Source organism: Lolium rigidum, chromosome 5 (genome assembly GCF_022539505.1).
Source record: "Lolium rigidum isolate FL_2022 chromosome 5, APGP_CSIRO_Lrig_0.1, whole genome shotgun sequence".
NCBI lineage: Eukaryota > Viridiplantae > Streptophyta > Magnoliopsida > Poales > Poaceae > Lolium > Lolium rigidum.
In genome coordinates this window covers 241,477,569-241,496,301 of record NC_061512.1, presented here as the reverse complement: position 1 = coordinate 241,496,301, position 18,733 = coordinate 241,477,569, and the positions used below count along the sequence as shown (strand labels likewise).

General features: G+C 45.1%; 3 protein-coding genes and 1 pseudogene across 3 annotated transcripts; 2 read left to right on the top strand and 2 right to left on the bottom strand.

Moving 5' to 3' along the window:
• Positions 1-609: 609 nt before the first annotated feature.
• Positions 610-1,601, top strand: LOC124657923. The gene is made up of 2 exons (XM_047196397.1): positions 610-957; positions 1,123-1,601. Exons 1-2 carry the CDS (start codon positions 839-841, stop codon positions 1,382-1,384), a joined length of 381 nt encoding a protein of 126 aa, XP_047052353.1. The 5' UTR covers positions 610-838; the 3' UTR covers positions 1,385-1,601.
• Positions 1,602-3,909: 2,308 nt separating this feature from the next.
• On the top strand, positions 3,910-8,262 carry LOC124653255 (snRNA-activating protein complex subunit-like). Its single transcript, XM_047192327.1, has 11 exons — positions 3,910-4,050; positions 4,138-4,319; positions 4,411-4,463; positions 4,583-4,649; positions 4,736-4,888; positions 5,362-5,450; positions 6,633-6,723; positions 6,833-6,928; positions 7,006-7,131; positions 7,225-7,485; positions 7,735-8,262. Exons 2-11 carry the CDS (start codon positions 4,164-4,166, stop codon positions 8,014-8,016), a joined length of 1,374 nt encoding a protein of 457 aa, XP_047048283.1. The 5' UTR covers positions 3,910-4,050; positions 4,138-4,163; the 3' UTR covers positions 8,017-8,262.
• Positions 8,263-8,504: 242 nt separating this feature from the next.
• LOC124657348 lies at positions 8,505-11,579 on the bottom strand (annotated as a pseudogene).
• A 714-nt stretch (positions 11,580-12,293) lies between these two features.
• On the bottom strand, positions 12,294-14,562 carry LOC124657347 (bZIP transcription factor 29-like). Its single transcript, XM_047195917.1, has 4 exons — positions 13,625-14,562; positions 13,413-13,545; positions 13,239-13,323; positions 12,294-12,632 (listed from the first exon to the last, which is right to left on the bottom strand). The coding sequence occupies exons 1-4, from the start codon at positions 14,560-14,562 to the stop codon at positions 12,454-12,456; spliced, it is 1,335 nt and encodes a 444-aa protein (XP_047051873.1). The 3' UTR covers positions 12,294-12,453.
• Between the last annotated feature and the right edge of the window lie 4,171 nt (positions 14,563-18,733).

The following is an 18,733-nucleotide window of genomic DNA, read 5'->3' as shown; positions in this document are numbered from 1 at the left end:
GAATATCACTACACTTCATCTCGAAAAAGCGAGTAGTACTATATGTGGAACGATAGAGAGCTGGAAAGAGTGCAGCACATCATGGAGAGCAGAATGGGATGTATCAAGGTATCATCTTAGCGACGAAGAAACTGCACTGCACGAGCAAGAAAAAGAAGAATTGATACGCTTGAAAGCCTTTTTGACTTGTTGTGTCGTGCGTCGATCAAGTACCAAGGAAAAAACTCTGAATTTTCATCATGCTCCGACGCAAATACCTCCTCTCAAGAATCAATGATACTCCGCACGATCGGCAATCTGCTTTTAGTGCAATACGGCCTTCTTAGTCAACTTTTGGAGCATAGGAATTCAACTAGTCTCTTGGAGCTTGATGCCTTCCCTGCTGAAATGATTCCCTTCTTTTGTCCTCCGACCTTGCACTGTCAAAAGGAAGATGATGCTGTCTCATGTGCAACCAGCCAGTGTTCTCGTAGCATCCGAAACCATGTAATAATCACATCGATTTTGATTCTTTTGTCACTCTCCTTTTTATTTATTTTTTACTTTGGGGAGGAAATTGTGTGCTGAATGATTAGTGCCATGAAGATGGATGCCTTGGCACATATATGGTCCATGCTGACCATGATGGAGAGGGTTCCATCTCCTATGATCCTATCCTTCACATGGTGTCATGTCAAACGTGTTCATGCACCACCCAAACAAAAAAAACTAAAGCACCAAAGCGAAAGGAGGCACCTTATAAATATGGTGGTACCGGCAGACGGCTCATTTCAAAGCCCCATGACTGGGATCTAGCCACCTTCTAGGAGTAAACACAGAGACACTGTCCTTCACCAACATGTGCTCTGGTTCCTGGAACATCAAGAGAGAGTGGTCTTCTCCCGCTGTGTTCATCAGGCGGCGGCAGCAGCAGAAGAAGAAGTCAGACGTCTCAGTGATGACTCTCAGGAGGAAGAGGTAATTAATCTCTGAACTTATTTGATTATTCCTGACCTATATTACTTTTAGCAGCAGTAGCCGCAATGGAGTTTGTTCCTTGTGTAGATGTATGGTTCTTTCTGATGCATCCAGGAACATGCTGCTGCATGTGTGCTTAAAACAACTCTGCCTGTTTGTATGCAGGTTAAGGCTGACCAGGAGGAGGAGGAGGGCTGCAGGAGCAGAGTTAGGGCTGATCAGAAGGAGGAGGAGGAGAGCTGCAGAGGCGGATATGGCCATGCTGAACCTGAAGCTCCACCTTGAGAACCGGCGCATCCTAGCGGAGAACGAGAGGCTCCGGGAGAGGGCCAGCGTGCTCCGCGGTGAGAACCTCGCGCTGCGCGAAAACCTGTGCAAGACGGTGGCGGAGGCGGCACCGCCGGCAGAGACCACCACTGGCTGCTGAGCAGCCGGCTGCTCGGCGCTCTCCACGGTAGCTCTGTGGTGTGTTTGTGCTAGTCTGTTTTCTAGGTGTGATGATCTTCCTGGCTTGTTAGGGATGACCCAATGGCTGGTGACTTGTGCTTATCGACCACATGGACTAATTTACAGTGTTTTGTTTGGCTAGCTCTCTCTTTACCAAGGAAAAAAGGTGAGGCAAACAAAATCAGCTTTGATCAAAAGCGCCAAGATGTCAACTCAACTTTCTCTTGTTAATAAAACTGAAAAATTAAAGGCAAAAGATGATACTCCTTTGTCCCTCTATATGCTCAATAAGATTGCCATAGGCAAATGCCGTGAACTCTGCACAAAATCTCTCTAGCCTTTCATTCTGCTCAAAAGCCAAAAGGTTCAAGGGTATCTAGGCACAAGGACCAGATATCATTACCAACTTTCCCTTTACTTTTGTGAAATACATACATATATACCCCTTTTCTTTGACAGTAAATTTCATGGCAGTGCAGGATATACATCTACAACTGTTAAACCTGTAGTATCAATCTTCCCGATTGACTTTCCGTTTACCTTTGTTAAAATAGATGCACCCCTTTTTACTTCAATGCTAAACACTTGGCTAAGTTTATATCAGTAATACCATTATGCACCCCTCAAAACGGCTAACGGAGAACACAAGCATATGAGCTACGAAGAACAAAGCATGCTACTGGAGTTACCCCAAGTAGAATATGTTGTGCATTTCCTCATATTGTACCATCAAACGCAAGGTACAATATATTGTACCCTAATTTGTTTCTGATAATTCCGGCACAAAGCTACACAGACACACAGACACTTTGAACAGTACTGTCCGGCACATATGGCGTGACCAATTGAATCTGTAGAAGTTTCCCTTGGAAGATCTCATTTGGAAATTCATCGTAGCTCCATTCTGTTGCTGATCTTGCTGGGCCTTTGATGGAAGCTGGTGCAGCTGAATCATCCTGGAGCTCATTTGTTGCTCTGAACTGTTAGGCGTGATGAGGTGGGCATTGGAGAGACGACGCCACCGTGCTCACGAATTTGGTTTTGCTACTCCCACAAACCACACTGACGGAATATAAGGGCGACCGATCCTGAGTGTTGGTATGTTCGAAACGGTCCGCACGGATCGGTCACGCACATTCCAGCAGGGCGACACAAACGGATCAACTTGTCCGACGCAACCCATTGGTCCACCAGATTTGGGACAACGATGCCTCGGCGCTGACGCTACGCGGACAACACGTGTGTTCTCTCCGCGTGCTGCCAACCCGCTTGGAAGCGACCAGGTGGCAGAAGGCTGACCGTCCGCAGCAGCCGTGGCCATAAAAGCCGTCGCTCACCACTGGCCTCGCCACCTCAAATCTTGCGCCGACATTGAAGCCGATAGCGTTGGATGCTGCGCGTGCCAGTGCCGACATTCACGGGTACTTAAACCAATCCTGTGCCCATCTCTCCTCCCCCACTCCCACGGCTAACGCCATTGCTTGCAAACCATTGCCGCCTACTCTCGCTGGCGAAGAAGATGCCCAAGTGGCTCAAAAAGACCGCCAACGACCACCAGGCAGGGCCCTAGTCCCGCTGCCGCCAATGGGAGTCTCCACCTCAGCGCAACCCTAGACATGGTGGCGGCAGATTACGTGGGGTCTCAAGCCGTGGTGTTGCCGACACTTCAGCCTCCTCCATAGCAACCGGGCTGCAACAGGCGCTACGTGCATTTGCACAAGAGCTATATGTAGATGTGTTTGACGCTCTCCAGTGATGAATTTAGTTTTTCATACCTCACAGATAAATTTCATTATAAACGTCGATCATTGGTTGCCATGCGCTTACTATCTTCGAGGGGTTGATACCAAAGAATGTCTAATGATTGCTCTGTTTGGATGCAGATATTCAAAGACTTGGTATTGCATTGGCTACAATCTCAATATCATAAATTATTTCCAAGCAGATTGTGATCGTGATAACTCTAATTAATAAAGTGAAATGCATTTCAGAGTAAAAGTTTCACGCTAATATGCCATGCCATTTGGGGAAAAAACAACAAGAATAAAATTATACGAATTCTATATTCATTTTATATTTGCTAGAACTTGTTTTTTTTTTTTTTTGTAAAGGCTGCATATCGTAAGTTTCCCATGTGATCTTTTTTGTGTGGTGAGGAATAATGTTGTAGCACACTCTTATTTTTTTTCTTAGATTTCTTTTGTGAGATTTTAGTGTAAAAAATAGTGGCAAAAAAATTGTCAGTAGGCATTCCTTAAAAAAATAACCATTTTGTAATTAAAAAAGAAAAGAAAAACTATTCGACCAGAACAACAACTCGTCGAGCTCGCCCCCGTCATGGCAGCCGCCGCTCCTCCACCACTCCCCCGCAGCGCGCAGCCGCTGCCGGATCTCCACCCCTCCCCCGCCGCCGCAGCTTCTCTAGCGCTCGCCACCCTCCGCCGCTCCTCTCCACTCCCCCGCAGCCGCCGGTCGCCCGCCGCTCCCCCCGCAGCCACCACTCGTCCGCCTCTCCCGCCGCAGCAGGAACTTTGCCGGCGACCAAACTCTTCCCTCCGCCTCTCCACCCGCAGCAGGAAGCTTCGACGGCGACCTCCCGCTCGATCCATTCCACCGCCGTCGACCTCCTCCATGTTGCTGCCGACGGTAATTAGCTCGACCTCGTTCCCAGTTTAAACCCCGATTTGTGCCATGGACTGGAGCTTCTCACACCGTATCGGCGCCAAAACCCAGTGAAGCGACAGCGAAACTTACCCGCGATGGCAGCGGCTGGAGAGGAGGCGGAGAGCTCCGCCGCCGCCCGAGAGCGGCCGCGCGTGCCCTTCGCTCGGGGCGGCCCGGTGTTCGTCCCCTTCATGGTGGGCCCTATCTCCACCGTCCCCGAGTTTATGTCCTCCACGCTCTGCGAGGTTCAGGTGCCTATCCTCTGTCAAAACCCTTACTCTTCAATTTGCCATGGAATTTCGATACGGTGATGACGCTGTGTTTTCGTCCGCGTGCGTGCAGTCCCTGCGTGATGAATTGGGTGACACCGGGGACGAATTCGAGGACGAGCTCCGGTAAGCCCGTGGTTCCATCCTGTCATATCAGAACAATCTCTGCTGGCTGTGTGTGCACTTTGATATATATTACTCCAAATCTCCAATGATGTGGGTTGGTCTTTGTGTGTGTTTTGCAGCGTAGATGTGTTGAAGGTGCTCTCTGAAGAGGAGCTTGTGGAGCGCGCTCTCCAGGAGGCTATGGAGGTAACCTCAGTCTCCACTGCTAATCTGGTTGCTCTTATACCTCTGCTGCGAGGCTGTGAACGGTATCTTAATTCCAGTGCTCGCAGGAGGATTGGGACACTGGCGCTCGTGTATCACCTAGTGAGGATATGGCAGTTGTTCCGCATGACCCAGAAGGCGTAGATGGACAAAGAAAACGTAGGAAGGGAAAAAAGAGAGGCAGGCATTTTGATAGGGAAGTTCGAGCGCATATTTTTCAAGTATGTCACTCCATTTATTGCCTACGATGTGCTTTGTTAATGTGGTTTTTGATTAATTTTGTCTTGTCTAGCAATGTACTAGTTGATTTGTGCCACTGTTGCATCGGTTCATCGGGGCATAGTCATCTTGTATTGCTTTAGGTGTCAGGTTAGGAACTAGGATATACATGGTTCGGTCATTTTGGCAATAACATATTACATATTTGCCAGTTATAATAGAATAGCTGCATTATCTGCAAAGTCTCTATACAAATTCGGCTTTCATATTCTGTAAAGAATTCCCTCCGAAAATTAGGATTTAATGAGAGTTAGGCCTATGTTTTGGTGATATCTGTACCTTGTAAGAACTGAATGTTAGTTTGTTAGCATTAACCTTTGATTTCTCTTGTCGTTGAAGTGCATCCCCTTTTAGCGTCTGCAAATTCTGATCGTGGTTTTGTACCATATTATATCAATGATACCACCATAATCAGGGGAGGTATCTTACTAAAGCAGAGAAGATGGCAGAAATCAAGGTCAAGCAAGAGGAAGACAGACGTGGAGCCATGCTGCACTCGTTCAGGTAACACGGTTAAACTTCATTCATCTACATCTATCAGTGTTATGATTGTGATTGGCTATATACTTTTTGCCTTTTGGACTAAGAGTTTATTAGCCATCAGATAGAAATTATGTCTGCACAATGTTTGCTGAAATAACAGATACCACCGAAACCCTAAACTAACTTAACTTTCTGGCATCCTCAATCTCATAAAAGGACTTAGTTTGGTATATTTTGGTTTACAAAAACGTGGCTGGAGAAGTTTTACTAAGTAGTAAGCAGAATCAGATGTACCCAGTTCATTATGGTTCTGACTCTGATATTGAACTCAGAATGCTCGAAACCTTGGGAAGTGCCGATTAACTCCAATTAAACAGCTACTTGTATCCTCTTTCATATAACATTATAACGTAACCTTCTATTATAAGTCCCTTTATTTCACTACACATATCCTCAGCCACTGTGTGCTGACAATTTTTTTTTTGTTTAGTTGAAAATAGACCATCCTAACCAAAGCATCGAAAGAAACTATACTCCACATGACTGTCAGCTGCAGTTGCCGAAATTGGTTCACTTCAGCCATTCTGGAATGCATGGATTCAGCAATTTGAATGCAAGGGTACAAGAGTTGTACTAATAGAGCAAACAGATGGAGTAGATAAAATGTGACATTGTAACTTGAACTATGTGGAGATATGGAATACGAATACTAGTACTAGGAGTAGATCAAACATGAGTTTTACAATGGAAAAAGGTTGCTTCAATAGTGCGAAGAAGCTTGGGAACACAAATATCAGAATCTTCTATTAGGGTCACAAGGTAGAAAACATCACCAAAACATCTTGAGACCGCAGACACATCTAATGAAACGTACAGAGTATTTTTAGAAAAAAACAGTGCAAGAAAGAAAGGATTTTTTTTGTACTCAAATATCAGCTGGATCCAGCTATAAGGCTGAATCCATGTTTGCAGTAAAATATGCATGCTGGCTGAAACTATAAGAACAATGAAGTTGGCCTTAGCCTTTGCGTCAAGTTGGACCTAGCTCCTTCTGGACGTAAATCCTCATGGCGGCCTTATCAGTTACACACGTATGATATTTAGCCCATAGGAATATTGTGCTCCCAATCTAAGAGTTTTTGTTTGATCTGTTGTTTTCCTTATCATAGCTTTGATGTGATGTCCATCATTCTTTGAGTGCAGTGGTGATTGTGCGATGTCCAGAAGTTCAAAGGCATCAGCGGAGAAAACTGACGTGGCAAAATCTCTTTCATACAACAGTGCCCCTTGGAAGGTTTGCATTGACTGTTCACCTGCAACATTTCTTTACAACATTTCTTTACATAAGCTCTCCCTTTTGTTCTCAGAATTTTTCTCTTACCAACAACACTTTTTGTTTACAGCACAAAGCTTCGAAATCTGAGGAACACATACCTATAGTCTATCCAGACGTAATTCTTTGTGTTGAAATTTATGATCAGAGGCAGAGCTCTGTGAAAGTAATATGTTACACATGCTTATCTGCAATGTGAAGTATGTGTAGATTAAGTTTTGTGGTGATCTCCGTGCCTTGCAGAGCCAGGAATTTCTTGTGTTGGGAAGTCAGCTCCTTACAGATCTTAAGGACAATATCTACTGTTCAACTAATAAGTTGATGGAGGTGAACAATCAACGCGATCATTCTGGCTATTTTCTTATTGAGGTATGTTTTCTCTTATATCCCTTTGTAACTTTATGACAAGTTCTTACTTCTTACAGAAGTGTTGCAACTTTGCTAATCTCCACTTTTTATCAGGACACGTTCTATAATGACATGAGACATTATTCTGCCGTTGATTACAGTAAGCCTATACTTGACTGGCTTAACGAGTCCAGTGCTGAGGCGGCAGAGAAGTGGGATGCCATAAGTTCTGGGGCGTTAAAGAAACGACAAAAAGACTTACTGAGGGGTTTGAATATTTCGAATGTACCAGAGTTTAAATCTGCAAAAATGCAAAGGACCTACTTCTCAGACCTGCACTTCCGACTCGGTGCTGGGTACCTCTACTGCCACCAGGTTCTCAAATGTTCATTAATCATTATAAATGATGTCATAGGTAGCCTTTTTCCGTCAAGAAAAGAAGTTACAATGTGTTTTATTTGTTCCTTTGTTTATAGCAGAATCCATGAACAGTTAACTTAGAACTGCAGTACCATGTGATGCTTAATATCATTGCAGCGCATAAGCTTGTACAGCAAAAACAGCACATCATCTTTAAAAAAATCATGATTTCCCTCATTTCTCTGACACGGACAACATTTTCAGGGGAACTGCAAGCACACATTTGTCATTAGAGACATGAGGCTGATCCACCCGGAGGACACACAGAACCAAGTGGAGTACCCTCTCATGACATTCCAGATGCAGAAGCGTTTCCAGAAGTGTTCAGTGTGCCAGATCTACCTTGCAACAAAGATGACGGTGGACGACAAATGGGCTCCGAATAATCCCTGCTATTTCTGCAAGCAATGCTACTACCTCCTCCACTACAGGGAGGATGACTCACTATTATATCATCATACTGTGCATGATTACCTGCAAGAGTAAATAGTCTCTATTTTTAGACCAAAAGCCATGAAGCCTTGGCTTTTACTTGCAGGTGATCCTGAATTGTAAAGTTCAGGATTGTCATGATATCTCAATTGTTAACCGCTGTTTTTAGAATCTTTCTTTTATCTAAAAAAGGTTGAGCAAGTTATTTTGGGATGGAGGGAGTACAAGCAATGCTGTGCCAGATGATTAACCTTCTGGGCTTACTGACTGATTCCAGTTTATCTAAGGTTAATACCTTTATTATGAGTTATGATCACTGTTGTTTCTCAGTCTTATGTGTTGCCACCTTACTGGCTTGCGAAACTGGACTTGCAAATACTTATGGTGCAATATAGTCAGTACCCCACTACTTTGTCATACACAAACAAACCTTGCCAGCAATAGGATCTTACAGGGGCAACGTCCACTGTTCCACAAAATTAGTGCAACAAGCTATCTCCTAGGAGAGAAACTTTACAAAGCCCATTTTAGGATGCAAGTTTCTACTGTTCTTTTTGTACGTCACTCATATAACGGAACGACAAGGCAGCACCAAAGTTCCTCAGCCCCTCTATGAAGTCATTGTCCGAGTCATTGCCGGAGCTTGAATTTGTATGGACTGTTGAGATAGCCGGAGATTCGTTGATGCCTTCAGCTATAGTCTTTGGTAGGCATCTCGACCTGTCTGGCATGGGATATCTCCACCATGACCTTGCCGTCATCCTGCGGAAGAGGTGCTTGTCTCATGTAAGCATGGTCAGCTGCACAACTGTGAAATTTGAATCGACCACCATGGCCCATGGGCCTGGGAAGGAATAGAGTTTCAGTGTCCATGGAAGTTTAAACTTAGTGCAAAATATTTGAAGCTAGTTTACATATCGTCTACTCCCTCCCATGAAATTTCAGCAGAGTCTAGCTTACACCCATCGACTAACGAGGTGATTTAAAGTTCAACCATGTAGGGCAGGTTGATGGTAGTAACTGCTCTCTCTGTTCTGAAATGTAACTGCATAGGTCCCCCATGCATCTCAAGATTTAAGTTCATCAACAGTTAGATTGACAAAATGTGGTATATGTGAATTCTGAAATAAATATAATATCATTCAATTCTATTGAGAAGTATTTTCCCATGATATCACTTCTGGGTCACATCAGTCCCATTTTATTGTTTGTATAATCGGTCAAACTCGAGATGTGTAGCACCTTACATCTTAGAACGGAGTAGTAGTAAATAGGTAGCCAAATAATAATACGAGACGAGTGCCATGGACTTTTGGAGATAACAACACAAGGCCGTGCCAAGCATCTTTGAAACCCACGATCTCTAGAAGTCCATCGTCAACAAGTGGAGGCATTACCAAATCTGTCTGCATTAAGAGAGAAATGTTTAAATTAAGTACAATAGCACCATTGATTTTTCAGTGCTAGAAATGGTGTTAACATCATGTCTTATACTTAGTTTTCTTTGCTTCCTCTTGGTGTTCCCCAGGGATTCAGTCCGCCAGAGAAGCTGGGTACATTCAGACAAACAATAGACTGGAATTTGTGTACAAACTTGTTAACAACATTACCAAGTAGTGTCAAATTTTGAAGAATTCTGACATCATATTGCTTATGAAATCAACCTAAAACATACTCCATCTCCAAATACCTGGCCCTATTTTTGGCTTTGCACGAATATCCATTTTGTACGTATCGAAGTTATCAGATGTTATGTAAGTGCACATCAACCATTTTTTTCTTCAAATGTACTTTAACACAATCAAACTAAATATTTAGAAAAATACCATAGCCAAAACATTTCAGGTAGTGACTGTCCGAAGTCAACATGACAAGTATTTAGAAGCAGAGTAATAGATTAGCAGAGACGAGGTTTGTAAGGATCCTCCTATAAGTACAGATCTTATTTGTGAAATCCTCCTGCCTTTAACCTTATAGGTTGCCTTATTTTAATCTTTTTTACGGAAACTGTTATGTTTATAACTGAAACTTCAAAGTTCCATCTGTGCTCAAAGATGATAAGATACTCCTAGTTCAAAATGTTAGCTTTTAATCTTGATGTTTATTTCGTTCTGCATGTAGTTATGTGGTGATGCATGCAGGAGTAGTTCCAGCTGATGCAAGGTGATATGCTGCTGATCCGTGCGATGCGGAGAGCACAGCGAGATGCCGACTGTAGCGAGAAGCTGCTGTGCATGTTCTGGAATTTCCCTTATTAGACAAGTGGTTCTTGAATTTCCCTCGATGCAATTTCCTCTCAGAATGAAATGCATAAGACACTTGGGTATCCATTCATGTGACAGAAGAATTAAACAGTCTTTCAGGCTTTGGCTGTTTAGGTAAGCAAAATTTATGTTATTTTTTTCTGCTCAATTTCCTAAAATAACAAAAATCAATTAAAAATCAATCACCAACACAGAAAGTGCACTGGAAAAATAACTAACTCATACTGAAATAATTCCAAAACCCCACATAGTGTAAGAATATTCCTGGGACAAATAAAAAATATGGCAATACAGATACTATGGGACTCACATGATTAAAAAAACAATATTCTCCTTTTGACATTTGCATTTCAATCTTTAGATGGACAAACAGACAGTGTAAATCAAGTAAATTCATATTTCAAATATCAGTGAAAGAAAAATTATAACTAAGTCAACATGTTAAAAAAACTAAGTCACATTTATGAAAAATCTATAAACTAAGTACAAAAAAGCGTAAGACCGCAAGCAAAAAGGTACTTTTGGGAACGCTCTAGTCCTTGGATATTCATCAAAAATATACCTCAAGTAAAAAAGTATACTTTTGGGAACGCTCTAGACCGTATAAGATACAACTCCAAGCAACCAACCTGTCATTCCTTCGCCTCCAGCAACCTAATTAAATTTCCATGACAATAATATGTAAATTCAGCTTGTTCAAATAAGGTAAGGGACAAAATAATACTAGTAGAAACATTAGCAATATATCCGGAGAACGATGCCTAGTTGCACTCACTATTAACCTCAATCTTCTATGGGTTTCAGCAGCAAAAGCATCACCATCACGCCCCCTGCCATTCACGCTCGAGTCTTTCCAAGTTTCTATAGAGTTTGTGCAAGACTTAACTAGATCAAATACCTTAAATTATATATTTAGCTCTGCAGTAAAAATGCAGGGATGCTGTAATAGCAAACAAGTATATCTGGTGACCTTAAAAATATGTACCCGAGCATGGTTGAGAAGCTTACGGTATGTGACAATTAAATCATGTCCCAGATGTCCACCACCTTTTGTGTTGATAAAAACAATCATTGGATAGCTGGGTACCTGAGAAACTTGCTCCACTGAGGACTCTGGCATGAAAACATAGGTCGAAATGTAAAATTCTTTCAGCGTGCTATTTGTGCTCGAAATTGTTATCCATTTGAGCTTGCTACCTGCAACTTTTGTGCATCAAAGATATAAAGACCATGCAACGTCTGCATGAAAAATGTAATACTAGTCTCCTGTATCATGTGTGCTGACTTGATCATGGTTTGGTTTGTCAAGCAGAGATTTAGCTGGAACTTATGGACAGGTCTTAGCAGGTTCATAACCAGTTTCTTTCAATATGCAAGTCAAAAAAATTAATATTCATTAGAATGTTGTAGTGTTTAGCACTCAGGATACAGAAAATGAGTTTTGATTTACAAAAGCTAATCTTTAGTATACTAGCAAACCACTTATGGTTTCTGCAGGTTAAAACTATCTCTGTATGTCACTCAAGACTTTGCAAAAAAAATATACTTTCCGCTGCTTAAAATGGCAGTTAATTGTATCAGAGAGCAATTCAAGCATTATTGGAAATGCATGATATATGTATGTGCCACTAATTATGCAGTGCCACTGCAATACCAATATGCAGAAGCACATTCTTATCTTATATCTACAACTGTGGAACCTATATTAAACTTCCTAATGGCAGCGAAGTTGTATCAAATAAACTGAAGCGAGAGCTGAACTCTTCTTCAGAACCAAAAACTTCAAAACAGCTACTACCAGCAAGCTGCAACCAGCTACCATCATGCAGCATCGATCATACTACCAAACGTAAATCTAACTTTATATCAACAATATCATTATGCATCCCTCAAAATGGCTAATGGAGAACACAAGCATACCACAAACAGAATATGTTGTACATTCCCCTCAAATTATCCCATCAAAAGCAAGGTACCATATAGTGTACCCTTTTTGTTTTTAATAATTCCAGCACAAAGTTACAGACAGACAGACACACTTTGTACAGTACAAAATCCAACCTGAGTTTTACACGGCAATGAACAAAATAATTTTGACAGAAAAGAATGGATTTTCCTATGATTGTTGCTCTGGAACCCAAGCAAAGTACTGTCCAGCACATATGGTGTTACCAATTGAATCTGTGATGTGAAATTTCCCTTGGAAGATCTCTTTTGGAAATTCACCCTAGCTCCACTTCTGTTGCTGATCTTGCTGATCCTTTGGTGGCTTCTTCAGAAGCTGGTGCAGCTGAATCATCCGGGTGCTCATTTGTTGCTCTGAAGCGTTTGGCATTTCAGGATCACTGGTCTCACCAGCAACAAGTTTTAAGCGCTGGACCTCAGAATTTAGTGCTTCATTCAGAGCTGGGCAGAGAATAGTGAATACCCAAGTTAAATTGGAGATTAAATATGGCAAAAGGGCAACAAAGTTCATGCTAACATGGGTAAAACAGGGTTATCAACCGCATCAACGTAATATGATCAAGGGAGTTTAACACATGAATACCAATAGTAAACATAACTGAAGTAGTATTTTTGTTTTGTTTGTTTTAGTATATTTAGGTAACTACTGTGGGAATTAGCCATAGTGCAAGACCTTGATTCTCTACTGTCCATCAAAAGAATCATTTGAATTGAGTTGCTGGGAAGAAGAACCATTATCAGATAAGATAAAGAAAATATGGCACATTCCAAACATTTTTGTGATATCCAGTGCAGTAACTAGTCCAGACAAGCGTACATGTGCCAGATTGGTAAGACTGCACCAGAATTCAACATAACGGTTTAGTATTATAGCCTACTACATCATGGCATTTAGTTTTCTGAAGTATGAACTAAACAGTTGATATTGTTGTGTAGCACTGGGCATCAACTCATAGATACATATGCTGACTTATACTGCAATGTACTATCTATATCTATGATTACAACTCAAGAAATGAACACTTGGAAAGAATGAAGCAAACTGACCATCTTTCAACTCTGCTTGCTGCAGCAAAGCTTGCAGCCTGATTTTCATCTCACTGTTGTGGGTTGAAAGCAGAGAATAACCCCTCTGCAAAATATAGACAGCCACAGTAAGTAAGACAGCCAAACCTTCAAAGGCCAAAATCAAAATGCACACCACCTTCAGAGAACACAGACCTGAAGCATATTGACTTGTGAAGTTAATGTGGTAGCCTCGGACTGCAGCACCTGAACCTTGCGCTCAAGCTCTGCTATGTACCTTGCCTTGCGCTCCTTTGACTTGGCAGCAGACAGCCGATTGTTCAGAATCCTGTAAAAAGTTTACAAGATGATCAATTTCAGTAACGAAAACTTTGTAATTGAACCGACTCCCTGTAGAAAGCACAAACCTTTTGACCTTCTTAGGATCGGTCATGACAATCTTTGAAAGGTGATCACTCTCCATAATCTTCTTCTTGTCGGCCTCACTGAATCCCATACACGCGAACTCCTTGGCGAAGAGAGCAGCGGCGCCGCCAATGGAGCCACTTCCACTGCGTGCCAGGCCGGCAGCAGCACCGGGGCCTGGAGACGGCGGGGGCAGGTTGGTGGACGGCTCCAGGCCCATGGCTCCGAAGGGGAGCTTCCCCACGAAGCTGTCCGCTGACAAGCTGCGGCCGTGCCTGGGCAGGCCGCCGTCCCCGCTGTCGGCCTCGTTCTCGCTGCTGTCGGCGGGGCTCCACGCGCGCACCTGGCCGTCCGGGTTGTCGCGCCGCTCCTGAGCGGCCCCGGGCGCGGAGGAGGCGACGGTGGCCGGCGCCTTGGGGCCCATGTAGGCGCCGAGGATCCCGTCGAGGGTGCTGTTGTTGGCGGCCGCGAGGGCCTCCGCGGTGACCGGCGCCGGCGGTGGCATCTGCGGGTTGGGCTGCGAGGAGATGGCGAGGAGGACGTCGCTCTGCGACCGCCGGTGCCCCGCCCGGAGCGGAGGCAGCCCGGACGGCCCCTTCTCGGAACCGGGTGGCGGCGCAGACGGCGGCGGGGTGACAGCGATCGGCGCCGGCGCAGCCAGATCGGGGTAGTGAGGGCGGAAGAGGAAGTCCATGGATAAGAACTGGGGCTGCGAGAGCGAGCGCGCGTGGTTGGACCCTCCGGCGCCGGCGCCGCCGCCGCCCGGCTGCGGCTGGTAATGGCCAAAACCCGGGGTGAAACGGGGGGAGGCGGGGGTGGGGTGGACCGGCGGGAGGCGGCGGAGGGAGGAGGAGGGGTCGGTGGCGACGGCGGGGGCACGCGGGGTCGGCAGTGGGAGGAGCCGGCGGCGGCGCGCGTGGTCGTCGCCGACGCCGTCCATGGAGAGCGGGGAGGGAGGGATGGGGGCTGGTCGGGCTAGGGTTTATGGAGGGGGTAGAAATAGCGGAGCGCGAGGCAGAGTTGGCAGTGAGGCTGGTGCCGGCGGCGCGGCGGGGAGCCGTCGGGTGAACGCCGGGGCGTGGAGCAAAACGTGAAGCCGCACCGCCACGCACGGGCAACAGAGGCCGAAAAGGAAAGACGCGTGGGACTAAAACAGCATGATATGTCTCATCTGGCGTTCGCTCCCTGGTTTCTGCCTCGCTGGACTCCACCTCTTCCTCGCCACGTAGGATGCATTGCACACGTGGCTACCTTCTGCTGAGCTGGCTCACTGGTTTCCGCCTCGCTGGTCTCCACCTCTTCCTCGCCACATAGGATGCAGTGCACATGTGGCTACCTTCTGCTGAGCTGGCCCACGTGGCTCACGGGCTGCGTTCGACCAACACCGCCGTGACGCATAGCCTTCCACGTTTCTCTCCAGCTGGTAATATCACGCGCGGCGTTGCCGGTGAGGTCCACATGCACACGTAGATAGGTCTGTTCACGTGCCTCTCCCTCGCAAGTGGGCCCGCGTGCACATGTGGTTCACGGTGACGCGTTCCAGCAGCGCCGCTGCGTCGATGCCTCTTTTCATGTGGGCCCGCACACACACGTGGCTCACGGGCAGTGGCGGAGCTGTGTACAAGGTTGCGTGGTCAGCTGACCCTAGAGCTTTTTAGTAAAACACCTTTAAATTTTGGATATTTTAGTATTTGTCCTTGCTATATAGGCACTTCGGCCCCACAGTTTTTAGTCCCCGGCTTTGCTACTGCTAACGGGATGCATGCATTCCACCAACGCCGCATGACTTAGCGGCTTCCACGTTTTTCTCTAGTTGGAACTATCACACACGGCTTTGCCCGTGGGGTCCACGTGCACACGTAGACACTGGACCAGGTTCCTTCACGTGGTCATGTCGAGTTTTCCGCTTTCAGCTAAGCTAGAATGCGCCACTCTCCCTTGCATGTGGGTTCGCGTGCACACATGATTCACGGGGATGCGTTCGCACAACGCCGCTACGCCATAACGTACCCCCTTTCATGTGGGTTTGCAAGCACACGTGCACACAGAGGTTGTGTTTGAACAACGCCGCCATGACGTAACAGTTTTCATGTTTCTCTCTAGCTGCAACCAATGGCGGACGCGGAAAAAAGTTGGAGGGTGGGCACTCCTCATTTTTTCGTTCCCCTAATTGTGATAAAATTTTGCTAAATGAGCAATATATATAGACAACAGATTGTCATCTTACATAATGGATAACATAAATAGAAAATTGCATCACTAGTATTTCTTTACTCTACGCCCTCGCATTCCCATGAAAGTTTGAGCTATGTCATCTTCACTTTCAAGAACACATCTCGCTCGATAAATGTCACTAAGCAATGGTTCAAGAGCTCATCACCCATGCTATTTATCAACTTATTTTTTACTAGACTCATTGTAGAAAATACTCTTTCGACATTTGTCGTTGCCATCGGTAGGAGTAATTTGAGAAGCATAAACCAAATCATAAACAACATGCTTTTTTGTTTCAAAAATAAAAATAGATAGCTCACCAAGATGATTGATACATTTGAACCTATCATCTTTTTTCATATCATCATAAAGATTTCAATTCGGAGATCAAGCCTTATCAAATCCGCGCTTGTCATTGGGGTATAATTGGGCAAGTATCATTACCTTTTGTGCATCATAAGAAGCAAATTAACTCAAGGGATTCAAAGGTGCCATGCAAATTTGCAACTCTATGTTGACATCATCTTACCAATTGTAGAGCTCTTGAATAATTTGATCAACACCACCAAGATAGACTTCTCTTCTATGATGATCATCATTTGTTTGTATTTGATAATACCTATGTGATCTTCTATGAGCCACATATTTTTTCTTCCGATGAGGGAACTAGAATGCCACATGTATTGCAATAATGTCACCTTTGCAAGAAATCATTCCCATCATGTCCATGGTTTAATAACATTCACAAATTTCTTCATTCTTCACTCTCATCATGTCCACGGAGTGCCAATCCTTGCTTCAAAAGAAACCTCAAGCATATAAGAGCATATCCAGCTGCGTCTCCCAAACCCCATCTGACAAATGCGCCGAATCGAACGATTGGGGGACGCCGCAAGGTGGTGCCGCTTTCGGGGCACCTCTGTTTCCAGCCGCGTCCCCCAAACGCCACCCCAAATGGATTTTTGCAGCAAAAATAAAACAAAGATCGTCACTATTCAAAAGGAATTGTTCTCGCCATAGTCGTCGCGATCAAAGTAGCCATCATATTCGATGCGGTAAATATTGCAGACCGGGGTGAAAATTGAACATAACTAGAAGAAGGGATTTGGTGATGTCGACTACGCATCTTGAGTTGGCGGTGCCCCGTCCAACACGACGAGGTCATCGTGCTCTGTCGGTGATGCAGACGCCGTCGCTGCGGTGCTTGACGATGTCGGCGCTGTCGCAGTGGTTCTTGCCAATCCCGATGCAGGGGTAGTGGATGATGCCGTCATGAACGCGCCTGATGATGCTGCCGCCTCTGGAGCTGGCGTTGACGCCAATGCCGACACGGCCATTTTAGTGGCGATCTCGTTGAGGATCATATCCCGTAGAAGTTTGCGCCGCCAACACCTGGGAATCCATTCCCTCCATCGACGCGGTCAAGAGCATGAAGTACTCTTTGCATTTCTTCACGGCGACTGATGTCTACGCACGCTTCTATTCTTGTAGACAGTGATGGGCCACCAAGTGCAGAGGTTTGTAGAACAGCAACAAGTTTCCCTTAAGTGGATCACCCAAGGTTTATCGAACTCAAGGAGGTAGAGGTCAAAGGTATCCCTTTCAAGCAACCCCACAATTACGATACAAGAAGACTCTTGTATCCCCAACACACCCAATACAATTGTCAGGTGTATAGGTGCACTAGTTTGGTGAAGAGATAGTAAAATGCAAGTGATATGAATGAATATGAGTGATAATAACAATCCGAAATAAATATGGCAGCAAGTAAACTGTCACCTTTACACACGTGGGACAAGGAGTCTCTGGAGATCACATAAGTAAAATCCACTTGAATAGCATAACGATATCTAGATTACAAAGCTCATGGTCACATAAAGATCATACCAAGGGAGAGAGAGATAAACCACATAGCTACCGGTAGAGCCCTCAGCCCCGAGGGAGAACTGCTCCCTCCTCATCATGGGAGTCAGCAACAACGATGGAGATGGCGGTTGATACGTCTCCGACGTATCGATAATTTCTTATGTTCTATGCCATATTATTGATGATACCTACATGTTTTATGCACACTTTATGTCATATTCGTGCATTTTCTGGAACTAACCTATTAACAAGATGCCGAAGTGCCAGTTCCTGTTTTTCGCTGTTTTTGGTTTCGAAATCCTAGTAACGAAATATTCTCGGAATTGGACGAAACGAAGACCGAGGGGCCTATTTTTCCACGGAGCTTCCGAAGACCGAAGAGCATACGAAGTGGGGCCACGAGGTGGCGACACCACAAGGCGGCGCGGCCAAGGGGGCCCGCGCCGCCCTATGGTGTGGGCCCCTCGTCGGGCCCCCGACTCGCCCTTCCGCCTACTTAAAGCCTCCGTCGCGAAACCCCCGAGGCGAAAAACCACGATACGGAAAACCTTACCGAGACGCCGCCGCCGCCGATCCCATCTCGGGGGATTACGGAGATCTCCTCCGGCACCCTGCCGGAGAGGGGATTCATCTCCCGGAGGACTCTACACCGCCATGGTCGCCTCCCGGAGTGATGAGTGAGTAGTTCACCCCTGGACTATGGGTCCATAGCAGTAGCTAGATGGTTGTCTTCTCCTCATTGTGCTTCATTGTTGGATCTTGTGAGCTGCCTAACATGATCAAGATCATCTATCCGTAATACTCTATGTTGTGTTTGTCGGAATCCGATGGATAGAGAATACCATGTTATGTTAATTATCAAGTTATTACATATGTGTTGTTTATGATCTTGCATGCTCTCCGTTACTAGTAGAGGCTCTGGCCAAGTTTTTGCTTTTAACTCCAAGAGGGAGTATTTATGCTCGATAGTGGGTTCATGCCCGCATTGACACCTGGGACAAGTGATGAAAGTTCTAAGGTTGTGCTCGTGT

Coding starts and splice junctions, on each gene's coding strand:
- LOC124657923 (XM_047196397.1), top strand. CDS start 839: ATGTGCTCTGGTTCCTGGAACATCAAGAGAGAGTGGTCTTCTCCCGCT. Junction 958..1,122: donor ATGACTCTCAGGAGGAAGAG/GTAATTAATCTC, acceptor GTTTGTATGCAG/GTTAAGGCTGACCAGGAGGA.
- LOC124653255 (XM_047192327.1), top strand. CDS start 4,164: ATGGCAGCGGCTGGAGAGGAGGCGGAGAGCTCCGCCGCCGCCCGAGAG. Junction 4,650..4,735: donor CTCTCCAGGAGGCTATGGAG/GTAACCTCAGTC, acceptor CAGTGCTCGCAG/GAGGATTGGGACACTGGCGC. Junction 7,132..7,224: donor CTGGCTATTTTCTTATTGAG/GTATGTTTTCTC, acceptor ACTTTTTATCAG/GACACGTTCTATAATGACAT.
- LOC124657347 (XM_047195917.1), bottom strand. CDS start 14,562: ATGGACGGCGTCGGCGACGACCACGCGCGCCGCCGCCGGCTCCTCCCA. Junction 13,546..13,624: donor GATCCTAAGAAGGTCAAAAG/GTTTGTGCTTTC, acceptor AACTTTTTACAG/GATTCTGAACAATCGGCTGT. Junction 13,324..13,412: donor CACAAGTCAATATGCTTCAG/GTCTGTGTTCTC, acceptor TATATTTTGCAG/AGGGGTTATTCTCTGCTTTC.